At 42.6% G+C, this 27,575-nt stretch overlaps 1 protein-coding gene across 1 annotated transcript; it reads right to left on the bottom strand.

Moving 5' to 3' along the window:
- Positions 1 to 394: 394 nt before the first annotated feature.
- Positions 395 to 26,822, bottom strand: cyth3b (cytohesin 3b). Its single transcript, XM_028985805.1, has 13 exons — positions 26,540 to 26,822; positions 15,472 to 15,554; positions 13,138 to 13,202; positions 12,723 to 12,789; positions 12,522 to 12,640; positions 12,196 to 12,276; positions 11,228 to 11,340; positions 10,804 to 10,952; positions 10,594 to 10,705; positions 9,615 to 9,691; positions 9,450 to 9,521; positions 8,318 to 8,472; positions 395 to 3,706 (listed from the first exon to the last, which is right to left on the bottom strand). The coding sequence occupies exons 1-13, from the start codon at positions 26,556 to 26,558 to the stop codon at positions 3,634 to 3,636; spliced, it is 1,185 nt and encodes a 394-aa protein (XP_028841638.1). The 5' UTR covers positions 26,559 to 26,822; the 3' UTR covers positions 395 to 3,633.
- Between the last annotated feature and the right edge of the window lie 753 nt (positions 26,823 to 27,575).

Consider the following 27,575-nt stretch of genomic DNA (forward strand, 5'->3'; position numbering starts at 1 on the left):
CTGCTCACCAAGGGTGGTGGTTAAATACAGAGGACACATTTTATTGGATCACTGTGTGCTGTGCGGCAATGTTTCACAATGACAATCACTTCACTTTCACTATTCAGTGGTAGTGGCCAAGAGACTGCAATTCTTATTTACAATATTCACAGCTACTCAGTGTATTTATTATTGTTATTATCCTCAGTGTAGTGAAGTTAATATCCTCACTTGCTGTGTGTTTGAACCACTGATTTAGATCCTGTTCGTAAAGGAACTGGCAAAATGTTCAAGTTCCTTTTAGTTCCATTGTCACAAGACTCCTGTTGTATGACAGGTGCGAACGCTGTGAGGTGTGAACATCTATCGAATGCGTAACATGTGTAACCATACCATTCCATTCCATACCATACAATACCATATCACATATTTATTTATAAAGCACTTTAAAACAACAAAGGAGCTCACCAAAGTGCTGTACAATACCGAACATAAGAATTGCCAAAAAAAGGACATACATAAAACAGATATGCAGTAATAAAAGCAACACAATTGAATAAACACAGAGAAACCTCAACAATTAAAAGAAAAACAAGACGTCAGATAAAACAGAAAACATTTAAGACAACGGGGAAAAGGTGTTATGAAAAAAATGCATAAAAACCACCTCACACTGGGTTAAAGGCTAGGGTATAAAAGTGAGTCTTTAAACACAGTGGTTGATGGGGCCTCTCTGACACTGAGAGGTAGGACATTCCATAAACGTGGAGCGCAAACTGCAAAGGCTTTATTGCCGCTGAGCTTGTAACGTGACCTAGGAACACTTTAAAGTCTCTGGTCCATTTTAAAAAGGACTCTAAAGCAGACAGGGAGCCAGTGTAGTAAGGCTAAGACTGATGTCTTGCCTATTTGCACCAGTTAGAAATTGTGCAGTTGCATTTTGTACCAGTTGAAGGCGGGACAAAGACGTCTGGTTGAGGCCAAAGAGCAATGAATTACAGTAGTCAAGACGGGTCGCAATAAAGGCGTGAATCACTGTTTCCAGGTTGTGTTTAGACATGCTTTTCACAAGGGCCTAAGGAAGCAAGATCAATATGGGCCATCACCACTACCAAACAGCATGCATTCCATCTTATTCTCATTTAGGTCCAGGAAAATTAAGGCCATCTACCTCTTGATCTTAGACAATCGAGAAGAGGTTGGATAGAGCACCCCCTATTATACTTCAGGGGAAAATAGACTATACAGTCATCTGCATAACAGTGAAAAGAAACATTGTGTTTTTTGAAAAAAGCTCCAAGAGGAAGAAAATAAAGGTGGCCCAGAATGGAGCCCTGTGACACCCCCCACGTACGTTCTGCTGAAGATGAGAAAGGGTACTCAGTAGAGACAGAGAGGCTTCTATCAGAGAGATACAATTGAAACCATTGGAGGGCTGAACCCCTAATACCCACCCAATTCTCCAGCCTCGCAGCAAGAATATCATGGTCAATCAAAAGCTGCTGTTAAATCAAGAAGCACAAGTAATACAGTCCCCAGAGTCATTTGCTAAAATAATGTCATTTAATAAAAAGGTAGCTTTGAAATAGGCCTAAAGCTTGACAGGACAATTTTTTAAAACCGTGGTTGAACAACAGCATGCTTAAAACTTTCGAGCCCCACGCCCAAGACTAGACTGCTGTTAACAACAGAGAGGATAAAATGCCCCGAGGTTGGGAAAGCCTCTTTTGAAAGTCGAGGATGGAAAACGTCTAAGTCAATGGTTCTCTGAGAGTTAAGGATGGATTTAAGCATGTAAAAAAGCAAATTTGATTAGAAAATAATTTGGATCTGGCGGCTTTCACTCCTACACTTCGGCAAGGGTTAGGTTAGGGGTCAGCGGTAGGGTAGGGTTACGTGTGGGGGTCACGGTTTTCCAGCTACCGTGGAGCACATTGGCTGCAGCTAGCTGGTCTTGATGGAACCGGGTAACACTCGGCATTTAATCTTTAAGCTTGACTCGGCGCTCATTTCTCCTCGACCTCCGAAGTAAGCCTGATCCTTTTTCTCCCTCCACCTCCTCTCCTCTCCCTTGATCATCACGTGGCGCAGCTTCGGCTGTCATACGTTCGCAGAATAACAAGCAATTACTCACACACTCTTTTGCGCCGTCCCGCAATTGGCTTCACCAAATCACGCTACATCCGCTCCCTCCCTCTGCTCCTTAATCCCCGCGTGACATCCATATAGTTTATTAGATTTATATTTTCTGTACATTATAGTTTATTTCATCCATATAGTTGAGTTAATAGCAGCTTCTCAATTCAAAGCTGGTCGGCAGTATATGACTTCATTTAATAATCGATCACATAATCTGGGTCAAACCCTAAAAATGCCTCTATATTGTTACATGCCATCACCAATATCTCTGACAGACATTAAGAAATAAGAAATGTGTAACTCCACAACAACAGAGGTTCATATTCTGGCCTGCATCAGTACTTTTATTTTTACACACATTTACACATTTCTACTGGAACTGGGAATAAAAATGATATTGCATGAATAAAATCATTATAATTAACATCATTGTCATTATATCTACTAAACGGTTCAACTTCCATGGCATTAGTAACACTCACGCCGGCCAGCAGAATCCCTCAAACACGAACAACAAGAGTGTCTCCTGTATCGACTGTACACAAAAGTAGAATGAAATCGTACACAAAAAGTAAAGCAAATATTTATACAATATTTACATAAAGAATGTCTGCAGTGTAATTACAGGTATTATTTGAACAATTCCATGAAGAAAATAAATATATTGAAAGATTTTTTTTTTAAAGATTTTTCTTAAGGAGACAAAACAAAAGCAAGCGACTTTCAACTGTAGAGAAGAGAAAAACGATCCAAACACGCCAATACACACTTTTTCTGTTTAGACTGACCTTTTTTTTTTTATTACAGTCGGTCAATTCCTTCATGTTTTAAAAACTATTATGATTCAACAAAAAGTAAAGAATTATGTGTATATGACTTTCTTAATAAGTTCTGAAATCAGTCCAGCTGAAATCACATTAATCTCTAAATATCCTTCCTACACGGTATGTATTTTTAAATTTCAATATAACATTTTGTTTATTTGAAAATGGCACTCACAAGCACGCCAACGAACACCTGATCCACCCAGAATGTTATACTGACTCTAACCCACGGGAATTGTCACCTCATGGACAGCTACAAAAGATCACGTTGTGAGGTCCACTTTTATGCCAAGTCATTTAGAAACGAGGATCAGTGGCACCCAGATTTTAAATGTATTCATTGAGATCTTGCAGCCATTTGAAGATGTTTTTTTCGTGGTAACATGACCACTACTGCTAAAGTGTTGCATAACCGAAACACATCCATACAAACACACACACACACACACACACTCACATGCAGGAATACGATAAACTTTTTCAGGTTGTTTTTTTAAAACTCATTATAACACAGGGAAAAATACTAAAGATTGCAGAATTTATTTCATAAAGGAAATGAATAAAAAAAATTCAGCCCACTGCAGTGTCTTACTGACACAGTTTTCCAGCATGGCGTGTCGCACCTCGGGGCACAGTACGGCAGGGGGGAGAATGTACAGCTGGGTGGGTGTGGTAGAAGGAACCACCTTCCTCACTTCTTGTTGGCAATCCGGCGTTTTCTTGTGGCCAGCATGTCATAGAAGGGATCCCTGCTTATGCTGGCTCTGAAGAAACAGAAAATAAATACATTTTCAGAGAATGCATGTGAATTAACGAATCAACTTTGATATGCAAATGCAGGCCCATTTCTTCAAATCCCAGCATAAAGTAGATAAAAAAGAAGAACATCAAAGTGACCTAGTTTTCATGGTTTCCATGGTATCTACACTAAAACTCCCACCCCATCTTTTCTCTCCATGTATATTTCTCCTTGGATTATGATGAACCTTAGCATCATGGACACATTGGACATATTGACGTCCTACTGGATCACCAAGAAATATAAAAGCGTTAGTAAAAACTGCAGAAATGATGCAAAGTCCTTCAACTGCTCCTAGCACCAGGCAGGAGACACTGGAGCCGCATCAGAGCAGCATTTTCACAGCTGGAGTTCCTGTTAGTGCAACCACAGAAACGACGGCATGTTCATCCACCAAACTCTTCTAACCCTCCCTTTACAGCAACACTCATTAAATAAATATTTCTGGGAATGTGAAGAAAAATTAAACAAATGGAAAGTGCAAATGAAAAATACATTATATTGCTGATTAATGGATTTCTAGTGTAAATAGTCATGAATGTATGTAATGTATGTCAATGTCATGAATGTATGTTAAAATCAATGCATGAACAATTTAATGAATTATATTTTTGTCTTTCTTTAGTTTTCATAAGAAAAGACTTTATCAGCGTATTACATGGATTCAGGAATATATCGAAAATTATTTTAGCTATAACAGGATATAGTTTAATGTGTTTTCTGATATTAATGGCTCGATTTTCCCTCCACAACATAGTCCATAGTCATGGTATCTGGTACAATATATGGTGTTATAATTTTAAATGGCAGTGCAATGCCCCAGTTTCCATGTATGCACTGAGGCCACCAGGTGGTGGTATATGTTTAAAATGAAAATGAATCACTAATTGGATTGTACTAAACAGTACTATTGTAAAATTGTGAAAGAGAAAATCTATTCCAATTAGAAGTCAAATGTGAAACAGTGTTATACCCATAATTAAGTACTATATGTGTACTATATCCAGTACTTTACTGAAATGTGGAGGAGTTTTGACCTTCTCAAAGCATAGGTACTCATATCACTTAAATAATAAATAATACAATTTAAACTGATGCAGTCTGTCAGTAATTTGTAAAAGGGTAGGACGCCCTACCACAGCAAAAAAAACGTAAAAAAGTATTATTCCACCCACGGAAATACCTGCAATTTATATTTACCAAATTGGAGCATCGTCATTCTTTTGACTGCAGCACTGAACCCAAAAACCTTTTAAAACCAGGAATTATTATTATTATTTTTTTTAAATACTCCAATGAAGACTTCATGGCTTGTGGAAACGTAAATAACTTATTGAACGACTAATTATCATAACACAGGCCTACTTCTGTCTGTACATCATTTAGAAATGAATTTTTTGGTATTTTTAACATCCACTGATACACAGGCAGAGCACTTTAATCTTTAAATGAACATGATTCATTCAGGGTTCCCACAGGCCCTTAAACCCTTGAAAGTTTGTGATTCTGAACAAATAAGTTCAAGACCCTGGAAGAACAGTCATAAAAAGACACAGTCCTTGAAAGTCCTTGAATATTTTTAGGGAATTGAAATTGGATGGATGATGATCGCTGTCAACATTTTATTACTTTGCCACCAGAGGTTTGTTTAAACCTATGCCTACATGGACTTTTAAACTGTGAAAGTCAGTTTTTTCTTTTACCGTTGATTTTCGGGGCTACATTCCTGCATTTCCTGTACATAACGTAACGAGCGCATAGCCGCTTTAAGCGCAAGCAGAGTAAAATATTTGAAGAGTCGTCGCATCTGGATGCCCGGAAAATGCAAATTCCAGGATGCATGGCTTGCCAAAGAATCCTGTGTGGAGCATTTGGCAAAGGATGTAAAAGACCAACATTCTGCAGGGTGCAGGGCCTGCCGCAAGGGTGAAGCTGCATTGACCACAGAAAGGAGCTTCTAAAACTGAAAGCAGGTGGGTCATTCAGGGTTCCTACGGTCTAAAAAAATCTGATTGACACATGAATGTACAATGAAGTAAAAAGTTCCTGTAAGAATGCGAGAGAAATTAATTTTTCTACATTTACAACTGCAACGTTTAAAACTAGCGCAGGTCTGTAGTATCTTTGCTGGCTTTACGTTGTGAACCGCGTTACGTGGCGCTGCGTGTGTTGCTTCCAGATTCCAGTCCCTCTGCGGCCGTGCATCTTAAAAGTCGTGTAAATTACAGCTGATGATCTACGCCTGTACATGATGGGGCTGCTCAAACTTAGAGGAAGAAACACTGTCGTTAAAGTTAAGCTTTTCAGGGTTGTCATAAGTTTAGTTTAACAATATTTTGGTAAATTGGACATTTTTTTCCCACAATTTACACAGAGATTTCAGAGAACAAATTATGAAAATTCATTGAGTCATTGAAAATGGAAATGGAAAAGTCATGGATGTTCTTTGCTAAATATTATTTAAGAACCCTGCTAATTTCTTTAATTCACTACCTAATATTTGCATATCAAGGCATAGGAAGTTGTACCGATTTCAGTCATTTTGGTTGTTGGTATGTTGTCTAGGAAATGAACCCCCAAAGTGACAGTAAGCTACTTTGCATCGGGATGCTGCATTGTTGACAATTAAAGTGAGTCGTTGTCAAATTGGATATAGTTCAGATGCAAAACCCTCTTAAGCCCATTTTCAAAGAAATATATTAAAATTCAGTTGTTTTATAATAATTATTCTCTGTCAAACCATTAGTATTCTCTGTCAAACCGTTATTATTACATTTACAGCATTTACCAGACGCCCTTATCCAGAGCGGCTTACATTCGGTAGTTACAGGGACAGTCCCCCTGGAGACACTCAGGGTTAAGTGTCTTGCTCAGGGACACAATAGTAGTAAGTGGGGTTTGAACCTGGGTCTTCTGGTTCATAGGCGAGTGTGTTACCCTCTAGGCTACTACCACCCACCCACAAATCAAGCCAATACTAACCAATTGGAGTTTGACTGATAATAAAGTTGATCAAAGTTATGTATTTCTGTAAATTCCTCGTAAATGGACTTGCATCTGAGCATTCTTTTAGAACAATGGACGATACAGACTTGGCCCAATACAGTGTTTGGCTTGGACAAAATGGCTTATTAATAATGGAGGTTTAGCTTGTTATTACTGACAGTTTATAGCCTGTTTGAGATTTTGTGAAGGATTGTCAGCTGTAATTTTACTCTAATATCACTATGTGCTTGGACAAAGCGCCTTTCAAACCGCTGTTTCAACTGATTAAGTATGAGGTGTGATTATAACAGTCTCTTTGTCGACATTGTGTCATTGTTACTGTAAAGCTCCCACTATAGTCACTGCACCTCTTACCAACCATTGCAACCTCCTCCAGACACTTACATTTACATTTACAGCATTTACCAGACGCCCTTATCCAGAGCGACTTACAATCAGTAGTTACAGGGACAGTCTCCCTGGAGCAACTTAGGGTTAAGTGTCTTGCTCAGGGACACAATGGTAGTAAGCGGGACTTCTGGTTCATAGGCGAGTGTGTTACCCACTAGGCTACTACCATCCTACTCCACCCTCCTCCAGACAGCCCGTTTCAACCGGAGGTCCAGACAGGACACGGTGAGGGCTGAGATATTGTGGTGTCTCACTACTCTTTTGAGTGAAAAGACAGGTACATGTTTGATTTCTCAAGATGTCACTTGTAACTTCTCGTGTTTTCCTTTTCCTGGCATGTTGGTTTCCGTCATATGTGATGCAACCTCAGATTAAAAGTTTTTAAGTGCAGTCTCCTTCTATTCTTCACTTGTATGTATCTTGTTTTAAGCAACTGTTCCCTGACAGCGAGATTGCGAAGACATACGCCAGTGGTGCCACAAAGTCCACCTATATATGCCCTCATGGTTTGGCCCCTCATTGCTAAACAAGGAACTCTCTGCAGGTCAGGAGGACATTTGGTGACGACAATGTGACTTTCATGTAAGATTGTGAGATGGAGACAAATGAAAGATTCCTGGGACACGCAACAGTCCTAAACCTCCAGTCAGTATATGACAAAACCACAGAAGAAAGAAAACCAGAAGGAGAACTGGAGCGTTTCAAAGCTGGTGAATCAGTGAGGGTAAAATTTGTACTGGCAGTTCTGCGGCGAGTTTCAAATCGGCGCTGAGGGGAGAAGCGATTAAAAAAACATATCAGGTTGTTGTGATGCCATGGCGGAGCAAATGAATCCTAGAACACAAATGTACTTATGTTTTTGAGTACACGCAGCTGTACTGAATTTATGTGACCCAGGCTTTGCTTTTGATGTAGAATTACTACACGGAAAAGAAATAGCTCATGTGTCGGCACGGTACAACTACAACAGTACAACTGTGTCACAACTGGTCACACTAACTGGTTACCAACTCAGGAAGGGGATATAGAACCTTGGACCAGATTCATGAGACTTCCATTTCTGTTCAGACTGTTCAGTCTCAGAAGACAGTAGAATTGAAAGCAAGTTTTTACTGTACAAATATGCATTTTTTTCCCCACAGCAGATTAAGTGTTTAATACAACACAATAATTCTCTTACTTTATGGATTTGATCCACTCTTCTTTCTCCTCAGGCGTGGGTGCTGATATTCTGTACACCACATGGTTGCCCTCTACAACCCGCCCATCCGCCTCCGTCTTGCAGGCCTTGATGACCTGGCCTTTATGATTGGGATTGTAAAGCTCAAAGCAGTTCTGAGTGTAGAGAACATTAAAAAGAGTCAGGTACTAATACAGAAGCGTTCGGCACGTCACACTTGTGGTCATTGAGATCAGAGTAGTGCAACCTCTTCTGAAAATTTTTACCGTTTAGATCATGGATGTCCCACAGAACTTAAACACAATGAAAAGGGGGAGAGACCCCAGAAATTTAGACATTCAAACCCGGAAATTAGAATGTGGAGATTATGTGGAAATTAGGCTCAGGGGACAGTAATAATAAAGTCCACTTCCGTAGTGTTTAGTTGAGGTCACGAGCAGAAGGAGGGCAAAACATGAGGTTTAGGCCTTTTAATAAAAGCTTTAAAAGCATTATGGCAGTCCACCATTCCATTGTAATTTTTTCACTTAATGCATAGATTACTGTTCAGGTTTCCATTTTATGCCTTACTTGACTGGATGACTCATTTCTTTTTATTGAATGTTTAAAACATTTTTGAAAATTGTCTAATCACTGATATAATTATGCCCAAACATATAACATAATGAATATTTAAATACAGTATTAATGTTTGAGGCCCGTGACCTATAAACACCAGTCAAATTATCAAATTATATACAATTATATACAAGAGCTGCAATAACTAATGATTATAATAATTTATAATCACTTATTGTTATTTCTTGACATCATTATGTTAAATTGTGTTGCTTTCCAATAGGGGCACTATTCATTTTATTTTATATACATTATTTTTCTGCTCAAAACAGAATGTCAGTTTAGTTTTTGAAAACCGTACAGCTAGAGTTGTTTTCATGTAGTCTTTGCAATAAAATGTATTAAATGTTTCTGTCCTCTTTCAAACAGTCTTATTCATGAAATGTGGTGATTACATTCAAAAAGCATCTTTTGACTGTCCAATTAAGGAATTAAAAAAATCAACAGATATCAAAAGAATCATTATCTGCAGCCCAAGCACATCCCTTTAAACAATTGCCCATGTGCTTCTCACCGGCTTCCTGGGCTCCTCCACCTCCCTGATGCTGAGGTTCTCCAGTGGAATGATGCCACGTGGTTCCTTATCCTGTGGTTTCCAGAAACAAAGGCTCTCATCCAATACAAACACTCAGACGCCTACTAGTCCAGAAAATGAATCAAGATGTTTACCGGTTCTTACCGTTGTGTACTCAAAGTAATACAGGCAGTTGTCCGTCAAGATGAACCACCTTCTCTTCCAGGTTTTCACTCTTCCTCCTAACAAAGACAAGAAGCAAGAGTTGCTGTGCTGTAGTCTAATGCCACCCCGAGTGCGGTGTTCCTCATTCTAAACTGCCCCATCGCTCGAAAAGGCGGGTGGCCGGCAGGGTGTGGTCGGTGTTGGTCATTACGGGAGAGCTGCGGGAGTGTGTGGGAATGGCAGAGAGAAATCTCAGCAGCTTCCAGGGCCTCCAAAACAGCAACAAGCAGAGTTGCATGCAAACAGAAACACCCTCCCCTCGGAGGCTGTTGCCATCAGCAACCGACTGGAGAAACGACGCCACGCGACTGGGAGGTAAAACCCTGATGGAAGCTACCAGACTACACATCTGCCTGGTTTTCCATGCTGTGGGTGGAGTAGGGGCCGTGCATTTCCTGCTGCACTGTCACACCTCTTTAAAGACACTACAACAATCACCAGAGTCACCAGGTCGATGTCCCACTCGGAAAGATCGGAACTGGGCCAAACCGAGGAAAAGGAGGCCACTGCCAAATGCAAAATAAAACCAAACAACAAAGCATGAAGAAAAATCGGTGCACATGAGATGCCGAGGTGGAGGTTTAAGCAAGGGGGGGTTGGACTGGGGGGTTGCAGGTCTCCCAGGTTACCTACCTCCTAGCACAGCCAATCACAGAACAGAAAGCATGAAGCCATAGGGCACAAAGTGGAGTGAGGAAAACAAGAAGGAACACTTAAAAGACCACACAGAGAACCGCGTTTCAGAAAACACCAACATGTCTGCGCAGTGTAGGCGGGGCTTACCACGAACACAAGAAAAACGAAAACGTGGAAATGTAGATGAGCGCACGGTACTCGCTTATGGATTCAGAATTATTGGATTTGTCCTCAGCTGCTTTGTATGAAGTTTATGTTTCTGATATGAAATCTCTCCACCCACCTAGTTTTAAAAGCCACCCTTCCCTGTCGGGGTTGAAGAATGTATGCGTCAGGTCGTTCCCATCATCCTCTGGGATTTTGAATGGTTCACTCTTTATGCTCTCGTACAGGTTCTAAAGGGAAAGACAAAGACACACAGAAAAAACTGTGGAAGCCCGATTCCGGAAGAGGCTGGTGGGCCTTTGCGCTCGGGGCTGAGATCCAGACTCACCCTCAGCAGGTCTTCAGGCAGGTCGCCCCCTTCGTTTATGCCACGGTTCATGGAGATGAAGCGCTCGACGGGTGGCTTGTCACGCACATTAGGGTTGTGCAGACTAGTATTCAACATGATGATGGCGAACGACAGAACATAACATGTGTCTGTGAGAGAAAAAAAGGGACAAAAAAATGTAACCGTGAGCCTGGACCTATGAGGACAAAGACAAAATAAAGGGAAAACGTTCCACTACAACACCACTCTGATCTGCAACAGGTATACAACTATAAATAACTGTGGAACACTGGTAACGCAAACACTCCAAACAGAGCAGCATTGACCAAACATTTCAGCAGGAGTTATATCATTCTATAGCTGGCCAACTGGTTCGAGTGGATTTAAACGTGGCCAATTCTGCAGAAGTGACCGCGGAACCCACCCGTGGATTGAAAGACGCCTGGGTTGCACTGGCAGTATCGAGACGCGAAGGCCTCCATCATGCGGTCAATCTTTTGGGCTTCACCAGGGAGTCTGAAGCTCCAGAGAAACTGCCTGAGACATAATGGAGAAATAAACATTTCATGAAAAGTCAGTAATAAGGCTGCACGATTTGGGAAAAAAATGTCGTATTGGGATTAACTCAGATAGATATGCAATTGCGATATGATAAATGCTACTTGCTTGCCCATAAAATCGAAATCTTTACATCGCTGCATATGTAATTTCCCCAATACTGCAGCTTAATAAAAATAAATAATAAATCAATCAATCAATCAGAATTTTCTCAAAACAGGTATTGTAAGAAAGATGTGCTACATGTAGTAGTGTATAGAGGGCACATGGGAAACCATTTTATTTTTTCCTACATTCCGTCTGCTGGATAGACATGGGATATTTAGGGATGGGATATGAGGTTTTAGGTGCTGATAAAAATGTGTTATGTTGCCTCATGTTGTTGAACTACTAGTTCAGCATCACCCGACCCGGACTAAAATGGTGTGTGTGTGTGTGTGTGTGTGTGTGTGTGTGTGTGTGTGTATATATGTACGGGGCATTGGTGGCCCCGTAATCAGAAGGTTGCCAGTTTGAATCCCGATCTACTGAGGTGCCACTGAGCAAAGCAACGTCCCCACACACTGCTCCCCAGGCGCCTGTCATGGCTGCCCACTGCTCACTCAGGGTGATGGGTTAAATGCAGAGATCAAATTTCACTGTGTGCACTGTGTGCTGTGCTGCTGTGTATCTCAAGTGACAATCACTTCACTTTCTTAAAATCTTTCTTCTTAAATATATATCGCTTCAGTCCATGTTCTCATAATATAAATAACATCAAGATCAAACATCGCAATTGCCATGAGATAGTACATGTTAGCAACAATTTCACAAACAAAAACCCCCACTAATTACCTTAGTGCTTGCACAAGATTGAGATCCGCAAACTCGTGGAGCTCAACAAAAGCCTGAAGAACCTTGATGTTGAAGTCATCTCTGAGAGCAAAAGAGAACCACCGATTAAGTTAACATGAAATTTTATTGATCAAAACTAAGCACAAGAGGGAATGTTCTGGTAGTTGCTGTACAGAGATGCTTTTTCCAACTCAGAGAAAAAACGCTGAGACCAGTGAGATAAGAGATCATGAATGAAGATTAGTGTAGACTTTGTTCTCAGTGAAAGAGCTGGACGAATTTGAACCAACAGAAAAAAAGCAGGTAAAATGAGGGTCCACCCGTACCGTTCTCCAAGGTAGTCCCCGATCACGGTCTTGTTCAGGCCTTCACCTTTGCAGAGAAACTGCGCTATGTCTTCTGGGGTGTTGTGAAGGAGGTCGTTCTCCAAGAGGAACTGGATGCCCTGCGATTGGTCAATCCGGAGGTCAGACACTGGGAGACTGTAAATGTACGCATAACTCGAAGCATCGTGAAGTGACACATGCCTTTCTCGGGTCCATGTTGAACTTCTTCCGCCCCATGGCAACCTGCTTGTTTCGCTGTGTGGTTTTGCTGCAATTTTACAGATACAATCTCCAGTCTTAGCTGTTACATCGAGCATCTGTGCTCATGATCAGAAAACACACCATCAACTCCCAGCAAACAATGTCGTACGTCGCCGGAGAGACATTAATAAACACGTCCATAACCGCGTCCCCTCCATTTTGAATATGAGATGTTGTGTACTGTTCAACACTTTCTGTCCATTGGTAAACAGTGTAACTCGTGGTCTAAATACAGATGCATGGCACAAACAATCTCGAACAAAGGAGCGGGTCTCTATCTGTTATTTGATCAAACACCACGGCGCCGCCAGTAGCAATGCACGCTGCAATCGACAGGCCGGTGGTGGAAACGTACCTTTCACCCACACAGGTCAGCTGCTCGATTTCAGTCATCACTTCTGCGATCTCAAATTTCAGCCTCTGCAGAGAGAAATACATCATCAGCTGGTTCACACTGCACACAGATAACTGGAAGTACCGCTGTGTATCTACAGTACAGGCCAAAAGTCTGGACACACCTTCTCATTCAATGTGTTTTCTTTCTTTTCATGACCATTTACGTTGGTAGATTCTCACTGAAGGCATCAAAACTATGAATGAACACATGTGGAGTTAAGTACTTGACAAAAAGTGGAGACCTGACCTCCACAGTCACCGGACCCGAACCCAATCCAGATGGTTTGGGGTGAGCTGGACCAACACGTGCTAAACACCTCTGGGAACTCCTTCAAGACTGTTGGAAAAGCATTTCAGGTGACAACCTCTTGAAGCTCATCGAGAGAATGGCAAGAGTGTGTAAAGCAGTAATCAGAGCAAAGAAACTAGAATATAAAACATTTTTTCTCTTATTTCACCTCCACATGTGTTCATTCATAGTTTTGATGCCTTCAGTGAGAATCTACCAACTAAATGGTCATGAAAATAAAGAAAACACATTGAATGAGAAGGTGTGTCCAAACTTTTGGCCTGCACTGTATGTGGGAACAGATGCTTGTCGCTGGGGCAGAACCCTTCTGAACAACAATAATGTACCCATCCTTGCAGGTAGTTTTTTGTACCCTAGTCTTCTGTACCCTTTAAGGCGCAACTGTGTACCTGTCATGACTGGAATTTTAAATTATATTTACATATAAGTATGATGTAGTGATCTGCAAAGGGCAGCACACTTGTTGTTAAAGACCTTGCATAAGGAGCCACAGATGTAGGAAGGGTGGGGTCGAACCGGCAACCTTCAAATCGCTAAATTTACTTTTTCAAACATGAATATCGGCCACTTTCAAAAAGACTGGTCAAATCCACTAGCCATTCTATCACTATTGTGCAACTGAAACCAGCAATTTACAAGCATTTTTTGTTGGATATGTTGGGTTAATTGGGTTCATCACCATGTGGTGCAGGTTCATGGGTATAAATTAGTGCTGTACGATTAATCTAATCGCAATCGTAATCATGATGTCAGTCTGTGCGATTACATGAACGCAAAAATGTGCGATTTAAATGATTAGTACATGGATTGGATCGGATATGCCGCCGATCCAGTCTCTCATTCTCTCAAAGTTGGCGAGCTGACTGAAGTCTCACATCTCACGTCTCACATCTCAGTCGGATGTGACGTGTATGGTCACATGACTTTCGATTCGGAGACATATGGGTAGACGGCGCATGACGTGCTTCATCGTACGTCAACGTCGCCGCCATATTGCAATAGGCTCTGCTGTGGCGTGAAGCATATACATGTCTATTGAGAGACGTGCATAAAAATGCCTCACTCTTGTGCTGCTTGGGGCTGTACAAACCGCTGTAAGCTCCAAACCAGATCCCGGGGGATTACATTTCATAGGTAAGGCTGGACAATTGTTTTGAATATATTTGGCCATTATAAAATCCCGTTTTATAAGTCAGCCTCCAAACAACGTTTTGGCTAAACGTAGGCATTAACTATTTAGACTGTTATTAGCTGTTTAGTTAACTTTTTTCAAACTTTGAAGGTCTCCTAAAGAAATTCACCTCAGTTTACAAATCTTAACCTTAGCTAAGCTAGCAAAGCTATGCATCCCTGTGTTCAAGTCAGCCTCCAAACAACGTTTTGGTTAAACTAAGAACTATAATACAGGATTTTATAATGGCCAAATATAATCAAAACAGTTGTTTAGCCTTACCAGGGTTTGTCGTTCGACAGTAATGTAAAGAGTTTTTTGTGATTATTTAATATTTTTTGTGATTATTTTATATTTGTAGAATATTGTATTTTGAAAGCACTGGGCATTTCAGATTGTTATATGTTTCACTTTGAAATTAAACATTTCACTATTAGTATGCGACTTTTCATTGATATACAAGCAAGTGTCCTCTATCATATCGCAATCGCATATCGCAATATTGATCTCAATAATCGCAATATGTCTTTTTCCCCAAATCGTGCAGCCCTAGTATAAATTTGTACTTTCCCAAATCATGGCACAACATGGTATCACAAATGATCTGTCCTGTACTTTTTGAGGAACAACCAACTGTAAGGAACAGTCGTACCTGGAAGATTAATATTGTACCCTGTGTGCACCTGTATTTATGTATACATTCAATGTAGCAAGAATATAATAATAATGGAGATTCTCACAGAACAAAGACATGTATGTATTCATTGGACTTCCCGCCTTGATCCAAGAAAGATTTTGGGTTACCAACTAACCTCTATATCGTCCAGCAGCTCTTTTTTCCGCCGTCTTATGTTGGACAGTTCATCTCTCTCTTCCAAAGAGAGATCCTCGGGTACTGTACAGAAGGAAGACAAGACGACACCTGATCACCAGATACAGTAGAACGTGCAGGGAAAACTCAGAAGGGTGTGATTAGAAATTCAATTTCCTACTAGGAATTCAACGTTCCGCAGAACAACAATACACTCAAATAAGACTATTCTTCTTATGGTATCAAACACCATAAAAATGTATAAAATGTTGAGAATGTTGTACATTTTGATTTGAATTGCTGAATAATTTAAACATTGAAACATTTTTCACTGCCACTGATTCTGCAAGAATTTTTTGGGGGTCGGGGGAATCTTGGAATGGGAAAGTAAGGGAACAATTTCCGTGCTGTTCTTTGCTATAATTAGCAATTGAGTTCATTCATGGAGCTGGAAAGCAAATTACAAGCTTTACGTAACACACACACACACACACACACACACACACAGCGCATATCAAAGGCCCAACAGCACCAATCGCTGCCGGCTGCAGATCAGCTGTTAGCGGTTTGAGATGGTTAAGCATTTGAAGCCAGGCAGAGGAAGTAGGTCATTCTGGCATTTAGCTGTGGCGGATCATTCAGCTCCTCCCAATTTTACAGCCAGTTTCCAGAATCCATTGGCTGGAAACTGAAATCCCAGATGATTCACTCCACTAAGCTGCTTTGCAATTTATCTTCCTTTTTTTCTCCCTGCCATCAACTGCAATGAAAGCTTTTGGGAAAAGGCGCTGGGTTTTACACCGACTCGCGCGGTAAATCGGCGTGTCAAGTGATGCGTTTCGACCGGCGATAAGATGCAAAAAGGGTGAGGAGGTGCGGAGCTGGAACGGACTCCAGCCTCTAAGGAAGGAATGTCTGGGGTGTTGGACAACCTTGACCGTGACGTTAATAAATATATAAACGACATATTCTTGACTGAGTAAAAAAGCTGCGTGCATGCGCACGTTAACGTGGCCGCTCATCCAATAAGAGCGTTTTATTCGTACAAGCTGGTAGCCGAAGTCGGCAGCCGGCACCACAACCGCCCATCTACACTAAACTGTCTTTGACCCCCATGTAACACACATCTCAACTACTTCCACCCAACCCGCTCATTTCCTTCTCTTTCCTAGTTTAGCAAGAGTTTCTCCGAAGTGAAGGCTGCTACTAAAAGTGACCGTAAATATGAACACTGTAATGTAATGTCTTTTTATGACATTTGTTTACATCCCGGTCTTTTGCCACATTTCGGTCTGATATGTCTGCATCTGGCGCTGATCCGGTCGTCTGACGCATTTTAAAAGTCAGTGTTGCCCAAGAACGTAACACACAATGCCGTCACTCTCCACATACAAACCAGCTCACCACCGGCACACCCTACACTGTTCCACACCAAATAGACATTTACATTTACTTTTACTAGACGCCCTTATCCAGAGGGACTTACTAGTCAGTTACATGGACAGTCGCCCTGGAGACACTCAGGGACACAGTAAGTGGGGTTCGAACCTGGGACTTTGCGGTCTTCTGGTTCACTAGGCAAAATCACAATAGCTTTAGACTCGCTGACAAACCCCTGAATGCGTGTTTGCAACCAATCAGGCAACAAAGACCTCTTGCAATTGTCACCGGCTGAAGCACATCATCTGCTACTTTCCAACCATCTGGATTCCACCACCTCTTCCATCATAAGCTGCCTCTTCCCTCGGGTCTGTTGCTGGGTCCTTTTTTCTTCCCAGCTCGACCACTATTCATTTCATCTGAGCCATGTTGGTGATTTCTGAATCTCAGGTCCCAGAATCAGGATCCCTCAACGTTTCCGAATTTCTGATGCACGCGGCCACGAACCATTATAAAATCAGCATTGACATGATGTCACAGTGGTCATTTACATTTACATTTACAGCATTTATCAGTAGTTACAGGGACAGTCTCCCTGGAGACAATCAGGGTTAAGTGTCTTGCTCAGGACACAATGGTAGTAAGTGGGATTTGAACCTGGGTCTTCTGGTTCATAGGTGAGTGTGGTACCCACTAGGCTACTACCACCCTAATCTGTCAAAATGGTCAAATCTGTCATTGAGGGCCACTTGTGACAGCTCAGGATATTGTACTAACCAACAACACTAATTCTAAGCCAGTGAATAGGAGTCCGAGCTGAAGATGATGAAAAATCAACATGTGAGAGGAAACAGTTCCCCAGCTTCGCACAGCAATGTTATGAAACAGCAGTGGAAGCAGAAATCATCTGGACTTCCTGAGCGCTTCTTTTGGAAACAATGGAGAGGATGCTGGTGCTGATTGTAGATGGAAAGCGCACTGTTCTTACTACAGAATGCTTTCATAAGCACACGAGAGACCGCTGGGCCGCTGCTGTGAACCCTGCATGCTCTGGGTGGGACCTGTGGGTCTCACGCTGCCTTTCTGTCAGTGTAGCTGAGAAGGGGTTCGTTAAAGGGGCAGATATTTACAGGGATACCTACCTGCAAGGTCATTTTCATGCAAGCAACACAACTGCTGGCAAGCAGTGGTGGCCTAGCGGTTAAGGAAGGTCACCGTCCCCACACACTGCTCCCCGGGTTCACAATGACAATCAATTCACTTTCACTTCACTTAAACACCTGCTCTGAAATCATAAATTTTAATGTAAAGCATAATGCATATGACAAGAAATCTTCCCATGATTTGAATTAACAGTAAACCATAACACAGGTGTTCATTCAGAAAAAATGCTCAATACATTGCCCAAGACTGTACACGATTGTATAAAATTAGTATAAATGCATTCCTATTTTATATATTTTTAATCTATAGTCTAAAATTCCCTTTCTCCACATTACCTCCCGTTGTGAGAAATGAATTGCACGCCCTGATTATTACATCAGCTCATGAGTCTGGTGGTTCCTACAGTCACCTTGGAGACACGAGGCACCTTGGGGACTGTCCCCATCATCAGCTCGTCCTGGAGAGATCCCCCAAGACCACGAGGTGGAAATGCATGTTTTTATGTCTCCATAACGCTGACTGAACCCTCACCCCACATCTCTCCTGCTGTTTGATTCAACTGTCTTGCCTTTATTTCTTTTGCACTACAATTTGTCATAATCACCGAGCAAATAATCTTACACTGCAACTATATTACTTAATGCAATGTATTATAAACAGGTTCTCTGAATGTCAGGTTCAGCTCTTAAACAATGAAAATGATGGAATTCAAAGGATGGATAAGTTCTGTCCGCATGTTTGGTTCTATTCTTGTTCTATTCTAAAGCACGTTTTTAAACTGCACTTCCCACGGCCACAATGTTTCTGGTGACACCATGAACTCCATTTACATTTACAGCATTTACCAGACGCCCAGAGCGTCTTATCAGTAGTTACAGGGACAGTCCCCCCTGGATCAACTCAGGGTTAAGTGTCTTGCTCAGGGACACAATGGTAGTAAGTGGGGTTCGAACCCGGGTCTTCTGGTTCATAGGCGGGTGTGTTACCCACTAGGCTACTACATCAGAACAAAAACCAGATTAAAAGCATGTTCTAGAAACGGGCTCAGTGCAATGCGGCGGGCACATTCAGTGGGCGATGGGATCCGGCAACCTCGACAATCTCTAATTGTTAGTACATTTGATCACAAACATTAATTTGTAAACCCCAAACTTTTTCAGTTGTATGCTGGTGCAGAGTCCAGCATCGACATATCCAAACACAGGACTTGGGCATTCCAGGGACCGGCAAAATTGGACGAGAGATTTCTACAGCAGAGACAGATTTTGCGATGTTCACGTGGTTTTCAAGGTATGTTAAACCAGAATGAGGAGCCTTGGTGTGCGAGAGCTGTCAGTTGTAGGAAAAGCACACATTCCTGCTGAAATTCAGCTGCGGGCAAAAAAACACAATTTCCAGGCCTCAAAAAGAGGACGTGTCCGGGAAATACAGGACATCTGGTCACCCTGCTGGTTATTTAGCCTCCGTGTAAAATGAGTTTTGGTTTCAGAAGGAATTGTGATGAGAACCGATGGAAAAATGTATATTGTATATTGTGATCCATTTTTTTGCCATATCGCCCAGCCCTACAGACGATGTCAAACCATCTCCCGCTTTATCTCCGTCCCCTTCTCTCATCTCTGATAAATGGCATCACTGTCACACACTAAGCAGCAACTCAGATGGGCTGCTTTGTCCTCTAGCGCTTTGGTACAACAAAAAAAGGACGTAATTGTTCACCCAGGATGAGCACAATTTATTTAGGGAGCACTTTTTCATTATTAAAAAGTACAACAGGAAACAGAATGCAAATGAGCTACAAAAGCTTATTATGTATTTAGTACAAGAGTGTTCTATTTAGAACTACAAGGACTTCGTTTTCTCATTCGAATTCCAGCACCAGAATCTTACAAAACTCACATAACTTAATCCATATCCTGAAATCCCACTTACAGAATAATGTGGAGATGAATCTAATCGAAGCAGCAATAACAATAATTTAAAAAGATGAAATGTTAGCTCTATTAATAAAGGAATGACTTAGTCCTTGTAGTAACGTGTTGGATTTGCCTTAAAGCTCTTACTTTAAAGAGGAACCTTATCGGTTCTACACGGTCAGGAGTCCCATTTACAACTTACGTGGGACAGCAGGGCTCCACAGTTTGGCCTGGGAACGGTAGATCCGTTGTTGTATTACGCTGTGTTGCTCTGTTAGTTCGCATTATTGTATTACTATGTCAGATTGACCTGTGAGCCTGTCAATGTGATTAGTCCACCGGCTACCGCGCTCTTCAAACTAATTCGGTTAGTTGCTTTGGTAGAGAGGCGTGTTGTTCTTCAACTCTCCGTGAGGCATCGGGATGCTGAACTGTTTGAAAAGAAAGCACCGTGCTCCAGCGGAGCACTTCATTTGCCATATTTATTTGGGTAAATGAATTAAGGCAGACAAATTACTGCGCTGTCACCTTTGTCACTAGTCTCTCAAACTTTTCTTCGCATTACGGTTCCAAGTCCAGGTTCCCTCTAATCACTTGAAAAGTCCACATGTTTTCAGAGAGACTCTGGTTCCTCTGTGCCTCACACAGGAAATGAGTTTAGTGTCTCGTTCCCGTCCGTCTGGAGTGGCAGGCTGAGCCCGGCCTCTGCATTCTCCGACGGCCGTGTTTACTCTGGCTCTGGCCAGACGGCACATCTGGAAATCAGTAAAGAGGAGGGAGGGGGGGTGAGCATACCGCTGTGCGAGAGGAGAAGAGAGGAGAAGAGAGGAGAAGAGAAGAGAAGAGAGGAGAAGAGAAGAGAAGAGAAGAGAAGAGAAGAGAAGAGAAGAGAAGAGAAGAGAAGAAAATGGCCTATAAATGGTTATAAATGGCCTGTATTAGCTGTGGGCAATCCTGTGGCCTTCCAATTCACGATTCTTTCCTTCTTTATAAGCGCTTAGGGGTGCTTGAAACATTTGAGCATTTTGGTTTTGCATTCAAAACCAAATGATTCGTCCATCCGTCCATCAATCCATGAAAAGAACACACTGCTGGTAGGAAGCCAGCATTCCTCTGAGGAAACTTAGCTGACGTAACGTTGGTAGACTTTTGCTTGTACACCAGCAGAAATGTACTGTTAGATGAAATGACGTGTGAGAGTTGGAAGGTCTCCGGGCAGCATTGGTTGGCATTTCATGGCAGAATTCAACGTGCAGGACACTTTACAGCTTGGTGGATGGTTTACCGCAGAGCATGTGGTTTGTTTGTAACTCGCCGAGGCTTAAGAGCTCGGTGGTTGGTTTGGTTTGGAGCTGCTCTGATGGTGTGAAGCTTGCCGTCCGGGTGGTTTGCTTTATAGCTCAGCACATGGTTTGATTTCCTTTTTGGCTTACAAATCACTGCATGGTTCAGAGTTTGGCACGTTGTGCAGCCTAGTGGAGGGTGTAGTTTAAAGATGCATGGAACAGGCCAGCACAAAAACACAAGCTTCAACTGAAAACAGGCATGAAGGCCAAAAACAGACTGAAGTGTAAATCTCGTACAGATTCAGAGACATTTCATATGAAGGATATGGTGACAATTTACACAGTCGAAAAAATGTGAAAAACAATTGACCCCAGATATGAGTTACCCAACCAAATATACTTTTTCTTAAATATCCACACCCCACCAATCTAACCTTTTAATAAATACATTTAGTAAAAACAGAGATCTGGTGTAGGTGCCATATTGCCCAGCGTGAATAAATGGAGGAAAATATCCATCCGAGCACGATCGTGATAACCAGCCCCCTCATTCTCAGCACTGTCATCCCCTGCGAGGCCTAAATCTCCAGCCGAGTACTGTGCTGGCATCCAGCTGCACAATAATCCTCCAGCACACAGCAAGTGATTAAACTCAACTCATCCCCACTGGGAACCGCAGCTGTTGGCTGCTCCATCCACTAACCCACAGATCCAGATATATTCATCCAGATACATTCATCTAGATACATTCATATAGATAATTCATCTAGATACAGTCATCCAGATACATTCAACTAGATACATTTGTCTAGATGAATTCATTCAGATACATTCATCTAGATACATTCATCCATATACATTCATCTAGAAAAATTAATCTAGATGAATTCATTCAGATACATTCATCCAGATACATTCAACTAGATACATTTGTCTAGATGAATTCATTCAGATACATTCATCTAGATACATTCATCCATATACATTCATCTAGAAAAATTAATCTAGATGAATTCATTCAGATACATTCATCCAGATAGATTCAACTAGATACATTTGTCTATATAAATTCTTTCAGATACATTCATCTAGATATATTCAACCAGATACATTCATCTAGAAAAATTCATCTAGATGAATTCATTCAGATACATTCATCCAGATACATCTTCCCGTACAATCTGTACATGAACTCACAAACATGCAAATAAACGAACAGGCTCAGGTGTGAACCTTCTTCACACATACTGTAAAGCGGCGTCCTGTATCTGTGCAGTACATCTCTGCAGGCCACAGTAAAAAATGTGGTGTGTTGGTCATTGGTTTAATGTGTTTTACTCTCATTTCAGTTTAAACTAATCTGTCTGATTTATGCTCATGTGGCTTTTTTTTTATTTACTATAATGTTACAGGAGGTTTATGAACATTACATCAATGCTAAAGTGACAGATTACTTTTTTTTTTTATTGAGACAGTGTTTTCTTTTTTCAGAGTATGATAATCTGCATGTTTGGTCTGGAAATTACTCTTAACAGATATAACATTTGTGACACATGTCCACTCATTGCCCTGTGAACAAGGTGAGAATGCAGGGAAACTGAGGAGGAAGGGAGGAGATGTACAGTGTGCACGTATCGACCTAAACGCCCCATCAGCAACGTTCACCTGCTCAGTGTCAGAAATGGCAGCTGCCAACCAGTTCGTATGTGTCATACAGACCACTGCAACGCACACTTTACACCGGTCGTCCCAGCGTACTTCGGAATTCGGAAAAAACGTTCCATTTAAAAGGGTGCTGTAGCCTCTGACTTCGACGTCTTCGCGTGGACCGCTTAACGCGAGCCGCAGGCAGAGAGGAGGAGTCCAGGCGTCCAGGCTTAACCTTTTCCTCCATCCTCGACACCATTCATACAATACCGACTGTTTCATTGCATAACTGTTCCAGACATGCACTTCCCCCTGGCCTTTCCGTTCTGGAAAACCAAATTATGGTTACGTGTTGGTCCTTCCATAAAGTTTGCAGGTTCCCTTGAGTTCTTTGCCGTCAATATTTCAAATATCAAGCGCAACACTGAGACCTCTGTCCAGACAAGTTCTCTGTTTCTGAACTTCCGAACTGCTACCATCCAACTTTATCCTCGTAATCAATGCCACGGCATTTCTTCTCGACAACCGGGGCTCCCCTGAAAAAAAGCTAAGGACATCCCATCACAGCACGCAAAGTGTATTCCTTAATCGGAGACGTTTTTTTTGGATGACACAGATGTCAGTCTCATAAGCCCCTCAGCACGTCTAGTGTCTGTTGTGGGGCAGATTGTGAGCACGGGTCCTCGAACCAGTGGTCAAAACAAAAACCCCACACTCATGTAAAAAGCATGACTTGTCTATTGGTTGTTTTGTTGTAAATGGAAAGATAAGTATATTGATAGGCCCTTACGCGGAGCAACGTGCAGACAAATTATGCGACGTTTTTCATTACAGCAGATTAATCAAATTCAAATTGTATTTGTCACATACATAGTCATACACGGTATGATATGCAGTGAAATGCTTTTTTTGCGACTGTACAGACCACAGCATTGCAAATCAGATTTGGTGACAGATTGAATTAAAAAGAAATATTTTTCTCCCAGCCCCTGGCCCTCTATTAAATTTCATACCTGATTTTAAAAAATGGTCTGCTTTGTTCTGGAACTAACAGGCGTGGCCAGACACCCAATGATTTCAACAACGGCACCATTGATATAGAGAAGGTAGACAGCAGATTCCAGTGACAACAGCGCTGTCTGAGGGGTCAGTCCATACATCAAACATTGGAGCTATAGATTCTATACAAAAAATGTATAGAAATGTATAGAATTTTTTTTTTTTTTTATGGGTCCAGCGGGCAACTAATTAAAATCCAAAACGCCAGTAAACTGTGTGGAACATTTCCTTCAGAGTAATGATATTGTTGTCTAATTATTAATAGGCTGCAAAGATTAAAAACATGAAATAAAATAATAACCACGAAAAAAAAAAACCAAAAAGGAAATCCCAAAAACACAATTCTGAATTCATGATTTCGATTATACGCTCACATGCAAAGAACAGGTTGCAGCAGTGGAAGAAGCGGCTAATGTGTCAGCGGTTAGATACGGATTATTAGTGAACTGACCAGTAACAATGCAGCCAATTTTCTCAGCATCAGGGCTAATTGAGGGACCAGCCCGGAGGCCTGGCGTGGCGTGGCCCCGCCCCTCACGACATACTACTCTACTGCGCGGCAACACGTGGTGATGTATTGTGCACCAGAAGAGAGAAGGCACGTCGAGAGCGTGAGTCTCTGGTTATTACCGCCAAGGTCCACGTTGCAAGGGCTCTGACAGATATGATGACAGAGCGTAGCGCAGGACAGGGAAGAACTGGGTCCGTGCTGTCTGCATTCACATTATATTCATCCTCGTATAGATCAATAATGTGCCTCTGACAACACGCTGCAATCTGAATCCTTCACGTGAGTGTATTCTTGCCCAAGAATCCTGGGGCAAATAATATTTATTTGTGGGCACAGAAGCGGTGGCAGTTGTCACTGATTGACGGCGTTTACATCCATCCGAATTCACCTCAGAACCATCAAACACTTACATTTACAGCATTTACCAGACACCCTGATCCAGAGCGACTTACAATCAGTAGTTACAGGGACAGTCCCCCCCTGGAGCAACTTAGGGTTAAGTGTCTTGCTCAGGGACACAATGGTAGTAAGCGGGATTCGAACCCGGGTCTTCTGGTTCATAGGTGAGTGTGTTACCCACTAGGCTACTACCACCCATTTCTTGTAATTACCAAAGGTTGGATATAATCACCAATACAGTTAATTATTAAATAAACATTGTGATATGCAGTTGTGAAGAGGTCACATGAGTTGGTTTGACCTCTCGCTTTGGGTGCCTTAAAGCACAATTCACAGGAAGCACGGAAATGGTGTGCTGGAGGCATGAAATGAGTCTCTCTGTTGTGATTATTGCGTATAATGCATCCAGAATTGAATTATGCAATCTATGCAATCTGGAGCAATCTGTCAAAAAAAAAAAAAAACGAAGTAGCTGGAGGAAAACAGAGAGAACATGTCCACTTTAAACGGAGAGGTGCTGTGAATGTAGATCCTGTGTGATAATCAACATGAAAAGAATTGAGACGTGAAGAGTCTTCCGCTGATTGCATTTGCACATGGTAGTTCGCATAATACCAAATTAAGCATATTATAATGCTATTAAGTATGTTATAATGCTAAATAGTACAGGGGCTACAGACGTTGCAATGCAGCAGCCTACAGCGGTGGAAAAACCATTACGGGTCTATATATTTCTATAGACGTGTGTTTGGGTCCGTCAACTTCACCAGGTTATCCACGAAACCGTCCCCTCACCTGACAAATCTCTCCAACTCATATTTCACCAAAAAAAACACCGTCAGTGCCGGCAGATGCACATAATAACCATGTCGTAAATGATTGTGACTGTAAGGCAGTGTTGGCTGGCCAACGAAAGTGTTATTTAATATTTGCTACTTTTATTATAAGATGAACATTTTCATGCGAGATGAATACCTCTGTGTGTGCGGGGTTCGATACCGGCCCTGGACATACTTATAGAGACAACCGCGTCCAACTCTCTAAATTACAGCTGCCAACTGATGTGACCTCCAGCTGTGGGCAGCCATGTGATTACTGTACCACCACGGCGGGGGGGGGGGCGTCCGACGGCATCAGACCAGATCCTCCCCCCGGAGGGGGTTCCTCGTCCCAGGCGTCACAGCGGCACTGAGCTCCAGACCACAGTCACCGGTGCAGCCAGGGCTTCATTCATTAACAGTCTGGCCCGAGGAAGATGGGGCTGCGATGAAGGCTCCACCGGGACCTTTCAGTCCAGACTTCATAATACACAAGGGTTTTCTATTCCTGAATCTGAAATTGCACCACGTTTAAATACGCTTCTCTATTCCAGTGTGATTAAAAAAGCGCACTCTTGTTTTATTAGTGTGTGTGTGTGTGTGTGTGTGTGTGTGAGAGAGAGAGAGAGTTTGTCGTGAATGTGCCGGCCTGTCGTCCCCTGTGTCACCTGTTGAACCGGACACATCCAGCGATTAAAGGCACGGGAGGTCATCGTGCCTCACCTTCCTCCACCGCCGATCAGATGTGGGTCACATGTCACATGTCACCGCCATCAGACCCCCTCGTCGCCCACCAACCCAAGCCGAGGCCGCGGAGCCGGAATGGAGGCGCGACAAGACGCATCTGCCGTGGAATCCACGGAACAGGGAAAAGGAGAAGCACGCCTACCTTGGTTATCATCGTCCATGGCCGACCCGATGTGAAAAAATTAAGGCAGCGGTCCAAAAATGAAAAATAAAAAACCCCAGAACGCCACAGCAGCGGCGCGGTGGAACGGGCTCTAAAATAAAAAACGGGGGGGTAAAAAAAAACCGCGAAACGTTCACCGCATCCCGCGCGTCCGAGCTACCGAGCGGCGACTGGAGCCGCCCCGCGTCACCAGCATCATCCGGCCGAGAACACCGCGCGTCTCCGGTCCGTGCGCGGACGCGCGCCGCCGACGCACGCGCAGCTCACGTGACCGGCGTGTGCGCGCCCCCGCCCGCCGGAGCGGCGCAGAACGCGGCGTGGGGGGGGGGGGGAGTTTTTTTTCACGGAACGTTTCAGGTTTAAAAGTTCACGCGCGCAAAAACGTTTTGTTTCGGTCCACGACCGGATTTTTCCCGCGAGGAGCCCGGTCGGGGAAAAACCCGCCGTTTCCCCCACGTTACTGCAGGAATTTGGGAGCTGGAGACGATAAATAGGTCAGACGCAATAATCACGGTCCTATGCACTAAAACCCAGGCCCGGACCATCCGTGTATGTAATTAGCCTGTTTCCTGGTGAAGCCACGCGTGCTTAATTCATGCGTTTTGGCTGAATATTAACATGAACCCGCCCCGCCTTCTTAAACCAGGGATGGTGCTGAACATCTGAGAACAGCACATTTGGACCTTCAGCTACAGAGGGGATCGGGTCCAGGACGTACACTGCGGCTTTATTAAACTGTGCCACCTTTATCGGCCTGGCAAACATCTGTGTGCTGTTGGCGTGGCCAGATCCTTCCTCCAGCCTCCCCTCCGGTGCCAGGGGGGCAGGTCACCCCATCCCCCCTGCTCCAAAACCCCAGATCACACACAAACACTTCGTGCTCCACTTTCTCATAAGCTCGTCTGATTGGGAAAATATGGACAGATCTTAAGGCCCAGCGACTGCCGGCAGTCTGTAGGCAACTGGCACGCTGATCAACAACGTCCTTTTTTTTTTTGGACAGGTTTAAAAATAT

The sequence above is a fragment of the Denticeps clupeoides genome, chromosome 7, assembly GCF_900700375.1.
Source record: "Denticeps clupeoides chromosome 7, fDenClu1.1, whole genome shotgun sequence".
Classification (NCBI taxonomy): Eukaryota; Metazoa; Chordata; class Actinopteri; order Clupeiformes; family Denticipitidae; genus Denticeps; species Denticeps clupeoides.

What these genes read in the sequence shown, in the direction of transcription:
- cyth3b (XM_028985805.1), bottom strand. An exon ending in TGGAGGAGCCCAGGAAGCCG is followed by an intron (nt 8,473 to 9,449) that starts GTGAGAAGCACA and finishes CTCTACACTCAG; the next exon opens with AACTGCTTTGAGCTTTACAA. An exon ending in GAGTGGATCAAATCCATAAA is followed by an intron (nt 3,707 to 8,317) that starts GTAAGAGAATTA and finishes CTGTTTCTTCAG; the next exon opens with AGCCAGCATAAGCAGGGATC.